Source organism: Chanodichthys erythropterus, chromosome 6 (genome assembly GCF_024489055.1).
Source record: "Chanodichthys erythropterus isolate Z2021 chromosome 6, ASM2448905v1, whole genome shotgun sequence".
In the NCBI taxonomy this organism is placed as follows: domain Eukaryota; kingdom Metazoa; phylum Chordata; class Actinopteri; order Cypriniformes; family Xenocyprididae; genus Chanodichthys; species Chanodichthys erythropterus.
In genome coordinates this window covers 20,608,524-20,614,700 of record NC_090226.1, presented here as the reverse complement: position 1 = coordinate 20,614,700, position 6,177 = coordinate 20,608,524, and the positions used below count along the sequence as shown (strand labels likewise).

Genomic DNA, 6,177 nt, shown 5'->3' with positions numbered 1-6,177 from the left:
GCGTCAGCTTGGTGTGTTCTGGCCTTTACAGTGCTGATCCGTGGCTGTATATCACAAACCCAACAACATTTACTTATTTTTATTTTAGGAAGAAAATCTGACAGTATTCTGCCATCAAAAAGATCTTCAATTATGTTCTGAATATGAACGAAAGGTTTGAGGGTTTGGAACAACATGAGGGTGAGTAATTAATGACTTAATTTTCATTTTGGGGTGAACTAACCCTTTAAGGTTTTTTTAAAAAAAACTATTAAATCCTCATGAAAATAAACATGGAAAGTGCATATCTTTAAATCATGAGATGATATGTAAAGATAGCACTTTGATAGCACTGTTATGTCATTTATTTGTCACTATCCTTGTGACCTTATCTCGTCGTGCTGACATGACTAGTCATCTGCATTGTTGGATAGGACTTTGGAGAGATCTGGTTTTTTAATTGTTGGTAGGGTAAAAATGAAGTCTGAGTCCTCAAAACTGAGGTAGTCCCTGAGACCCTTCCTGTCTGAAGTTCTCTTTGGACGGCACTGCCTGTGATCCAAAAAATTGGAGAAAATGCAATTCGTTACTCTTTAATCAGAAGATTTGGTTTACATTTAGATGTATGTTTTGGTCTGCATGAAAATATACACTAACCTCTTGCCTAGCTCAGGCAGCAAAGAGGAACTGTTGGGTCCATCTTCGAGATTAATCATTGGAGGGTCACTGTCAATGTTGAGGACAGCCGACTGCAATTAAAGCACATTAGGATTGTTTTAGAAGCCAGATTTTAATCTCAGAAAAAACACCATTCTTGTGAAAAACAGAGCTTTATAAAACAACCCCTAACCACACATGGCTTCATCCAAATATCTTACCTCACTCTTTTCATTTTTAGCCTCGTCAGATTTTATGAAAGACTCTGTCTCTCGTTCCAGATTGGGCTGAGATGGGTGCCTCCTTGAAGATGGAGTGTCGATGCACCACTTCTCGTTTTGCCCAAATGTGCCTGTGGAGTTCAATGTAGTTTAGATTGTTATTCATTTGATTCCTGAACAAATGACTCTGATGATTGATATTTTTTTCAGTGAATCAAACACATACAGCTTATGTCTTGTGAACCCACAAATTATAATGTCAGGTAGTTGTCTGTAGGTCTACTAAAGGTATACATATCATTCCTCATTATTTTGAACTAAATATACAGCCACTTGATACCCAAGCTGAGACGATCCAATTCTTTCCAATAAACCTGTCGAATTGGTTCACAAATTGCACTGAACTATTTATTCATGAATCTGACTCACATAATTGAGGCAACTCACTGATTCAGTGATCCGGACAAAATACTGTATTGTGGTGGCTTGAATCAATTTTAGCACTGACTATTGTAAATGAAAATCATATTAAAGTCATGACTGACAGCTATTTGTGAACTAAATGTGCTATAAAAGTGTACATTAAGTTTAATAATAAGTATAATGTAAAATAAGTTTTTGTAATAAAACGAAAAATGTTGTCTTATTTGCATATTTCCCCAGTTTTACAGACAAGGCTTAAGCCTAGTCCCAGACTTTTCGCAACACATATTGTTTCAAAGCAGCTTCACAGTGACAATAGGAAAATTCTTGTTGAGTTAAAGTTGATTTTTGATTGAATCAAATCCATTGTAAAAATTGTTCATTATTACTTTACGGGCCGCTTAAACGACACCTTTCCCACTGAAAACCGAATTTATTTACGTGTTTAGTCCATAGGTTTGAGTTGGTTCTAGTAATGCATTTATGAAAAGTAAATACTAACATCAAAACTACAGGCGTATTGTCTATTGATTTTAGAACATTTTCAGCTGTGGTTGGGTTTTTTTCTTCCGAATTGAACTAAGGTCTAATCCTGGCTTAATCGAAGCCCTGTCTGTGAAACCAGGCCATTAAATGTTAGTACTAATCTTTCTTATTAGGTGATAATGACTAGTACTGTCTAAAATAAATAAGCAATGTTCATCAATCAGCGCTTTAAGTACATTAAAAATCATTTACTTGTGTACTTTTTCTCAAGTAATATTAAAATGAGTTCTTTTACTAGGATAATATTATATTAGGGTATCTGTACTTTTACTCAAGTACTTGATTTGTGTACTTTGTCCACCACTGATTTTAACACCGCACCTTTAGTAGTCCCACAGATCGCAGCTTGAAATAGAACCAATTCATTAGCGTCATTCGTTCAGGTGTTGGACTACACTTGTGCTGAATGGTTTTGATTAAAAAAAGAACCAACTCAAGAGTCATTATTCCGGAATCAGACTACATTGGTTACATAGATTTAATAGCGGCGTTGTGGAACTGCTGAATAAGTATTGAAGGGGAACTCGGTCCAAGTATTTTAATACAATATTTAGTACAATATGCATTGGTAAAAGAGTGCACGTCACAACTTCCTTAAAAAATAAATAAATAAATAAATACATCTAAGCAACTTATAGATGTACCTATAAGCTCGCCATGAATAGACCACAGCCTCATTGAAAAGTCCCATGAGGAGGTAAGCACATATCGGTCCTCAATAATCTTCAGGCTTTAAGAAAAGAAGTTATGGTAACAATGTTAATGAGAAGTCTAACAAATATTAAAGGTGCCATCAAACGTTTTTTTTTACAAGATGTAATAAGTCTAAGGTGTTCCCTGAATGTGTCTGTGAAGTTGCAGCTCAAAATACCCCATAGATTCTTTTTAATTAATTTTTTTAACTGCCTATTTTGAGGCATAATTAGAAATGCGCCGATTCATGCTGCGGCCCCTTTAAATTGCACGCTCTCTGCCCCCTCCCGAGCTCTCAACTCTGTCACTGCATAAACAAAGTTCACACAGCTAATATAACCCTCAAAATGGATCTGTTCGTCATGCAGCATGTCTAATCATGTAAGTATATTATTTATTTGGATGTTTACATTTGATTCTGAATGAGTTTGATAGTGCCTCGTGGCTAAAGCTAAAATTACACACTGTTGGAGAGATTTATAAAGAATGAAGATGTGTTTATGAATTATACAGACTGCAAGTGTTTAAAACTGATTAGTGACGGCTCTCTTGTCTCCGTGAATACAGTAAGAAACGATGGTAACATTTAGAAAGACAATTTACAAATATCACTAAAAATGTCATGTTATCATGGATCATGTCAGTTATTATTGCTCCATCTGCCATTTTTCGCTGTTGTCCTTGCTTGCTTACCTAGTCTGATGATTCAGCTGTGCACAGATCCAGACGTTAATACTGGCTGCCCTTGTCTAATGCCTGGCACATGGGCTGGCATATGCAAATATTGGGGGCGTACACCCCGACTGTTACGTAACAGTCAGTGTTATGTTGAGATTCGGGAGGAGCACTTTCAAATGATCCTTTCAATCATCACGTCATTCCAACCAGCTGTCAGCAATCAGTAATCAACAAGTCTACCCAATCAGCATAAGTGGAGACCACTATAAATATACAGTCGACTCAACCATGTTCCTTGACAGTTTTTCAGCATTTGGTTACACCCAAATTGTTACAATGTCCGAGATTGACATCTTCCCGTCTGACGACTGCCCAGGATCCTTCGCCGCATCGCACCGATGCAAGGAGCACCGGTGCTCCACCACAGGACACCGCAACCGAGCCTCCAGTACCACCGCGCGGTCGTTGGCCCAGCTGTGCCGCTTCTCCTACCCCAAGACGCCGTGGCTTGCCATCACCTCCACCTTCAAGACATCCACCATCATCTTCAGCATCCTCTTACACTTCAGCACACCCCACAATCCCTGCAAAAGAAAAATGGATCGTGTTGGGGTTGAGACAAGCACTAATAAGCGCCGATGTCCACTTTTCCAGAAGGATGAACAAAGCAGAGCTGTATAACCTGTACGTCTCTCTTCAGTCGGCATTCCCATCTCCAAAATCCACTCCACATTCCAAAACAGCTAACAAGCCAAATATAAATCGCAAATCAACGATCTCAAAAAACACATCTCCTTCCCTCGCAAGAAAGGGCCTTCAACGAAGCAACCATGCATTGCATTAACAAAGGCCGTTCTCACTCCCCCGCACTAATGCCTCTCCTAAGACGCCTCATTTGGATTTCAGCTTGTGATCAATTCATCATAACTGCAAAACATGTTCCTGGGTCAAAAAATCAAATAGCTGACGCTCTCTCCCGTTTTGCTTTCCAGAAATTCAGATTGCTGGCACCAGAGGCGGACCACCCATTGAAACCCCTGCTGGATGCCTCTCTTAATTCCATTATCCAAGCCGTTTCCCCCAGAACCCTCCAATCCTACCTAACTGCTTGGAAATGTTTCAAGTCTTTCCACTCCTGCCATTTCCTGATTTTTCACTGCTCACCATCACTTCATTCATATCCTATCTCAACAGGATTAAGAACCTCCAAGCCAGCTCCATCAAGGGTTATCTAAGCGGAATTCAGTTTTTTCACAAACTCATTTTTGGTTCACCCTCATCAGAAATAGCCAATTCACAGACATCTATGTTGATTAAAGGCATCCAAAAAACCCAACCCACCCGCCCAGATGCCAGACAACCAATAACACTAGACATACTCACCAGATGTATCACCATTCTCCGCCGAGGCTACCACTCTATCAATACTGCCCGCACACTGGATGCAAAGTTCATATTGGCTTTCTTCGGGTTTCTAAGATGCTCAGAGCTCACTATCACATCCAACTTCAATCCAAAAGTCCACCCGACAATTTCAAATTTATCAGTGCTAGATGACACCATTTCTTATTTCATCAAACAAAGTAAGACAGATCAAACAAGGAAAGGCCATTTTATCTACATTTTCAACCTCTCATCACCAATCCAGCCATACCAATCCCTTTTAGCTTACCTTCATTTCAGGAGCTCGCAGGCCAAATTTCCATCTGACCCACTCTTCACAGACGACTCCAACCACCCCATCACACGTTTCTGGTTCCAGAAACACCTCAAGTCCATATTGATTCAATCTGGCATCCCAGCAGACAACAATTCTAGCCATTCGTTTCGCATAGGTGCAGCAACCACAACTGCTCAAAAAGGCCTCTCCCAACACCAGATTCAAGCACTAGGTCGCTGGTCGTCAGAAGCCTACAAGAGCTACATCCGTTCCAATCGCTTCCACATCAAAGAAGCTCAACAAACCCTCATCAGCTAAAGCCCAAACCTACAGGCTCAACGCATCCTCTCCAATTAGCATCACCAATCCACTAAACAACGGAAGCAATCCCTCTGCCGCATCAGCATCTCCCCAGTAGCCCACCTCATTCTTTCACTGCAGCAGTTGCTATTCTCCTCTGCTCCCTCAGGAGCTCAGTTCTCCGTCCAAACTCACCCTAAGGACAGTTGAAAGCAAGTTGAAAAGCAAGTTGCAGGAGCTCTGTTCCATCCAAGTCTTGATCCACAGCCACCGCTCCGGCAGGAGCTTGCCCATAGGCGACCAGTTTCGCGTTCTGCAAATTTTGGGGGTTATCAGCATCATTTTCTGGCTGCTGTCTCTGTACTCTGGGTTTGGGCCAAATACCGAGCTCGGAGCCCTCTCCTCGGACAGCATGCCAAATATGCATACTATTTATTTATCTGACTTATTTGCAAGTGTGAACTCGTGAAATTATATTTATATATGAAGGAGGAAACAACGGTGTTTGAGACTCACTGTATGTCATTTCCATGTACTGAACTCTTGTTATTTAACTATGCCGAGTTGAATTCAATTTTTTAATTTGATGGCACCTTTAAACAAACATTTTAAAGAAAAGACATAAAATAATAGTAAATGAAAATTAAGAAAATTGAATAAACTCTTTTTGTTTTTTCACTTATTGTACCTAGGCCTACCTAGAGATGTTGTCGGTATGTGCTCGCCAGAAGTTAACCTCTAGAAATGGATAACACCACATCAAGACTCAACATGGACAACAACAAAAACCTTGAGTCACACATATAAAATGAGGACTGTCCTTACTTTCAGGAGGGTTTTTTTCAGGTTTCAGGGCATACTGCTTGATGTTATAAGCATAGATGTAGCCAGCAAAATCAGATGCAAAAAGCACGCTGTCATCACTGGTTAATGCAAGCTTCTTTATTGCCTGCTGAGACTTAAACATAAGATTTTAATTACAGCCTTTGCCTCATTCTGTTGACATTTAATTTATAATCA

The 6,177-nt window shown here is 39.9% G+C and overlaps 1 protein-coding gene across 1 annotated transcript in view; it reads right to left on the bottom strand.

Moving 5' to 3' along the window:
- Positions 1-389: 389 nt before the first annotated feature.
- The window catches only part of LOC137021262 (cilia- and flagella-associated protein 337-like), a 29,513-nt gene continuing 23,725 nt past the window's right edge, over positions 390-6,177 (bottom strand). Inside the window, exons 24-29 of the mRNA XM_067387543.1 lie at positions 5,983-6,115; positions 5,856-5,895; positions 2,471-2,556; positions 858-988; positions 637-728; positions 390-531 (exon numbers count right to left, since the gene is read on the bottom strand). Coding sequence (XP_067243644.1) covers positions 390-531; positions 637-728; positions 858-988; positions 2,471-2,556; positions 5,856-5,895; positions 5,983-6,115 — 624 coding nt within the window. The remainder of the gene's footprint in view (positions 532-636; positions 729-857; positions 989-2,470; positions 2,557-5,855; positions 5,896-5,982; positions 6,116-6,177) is intronic.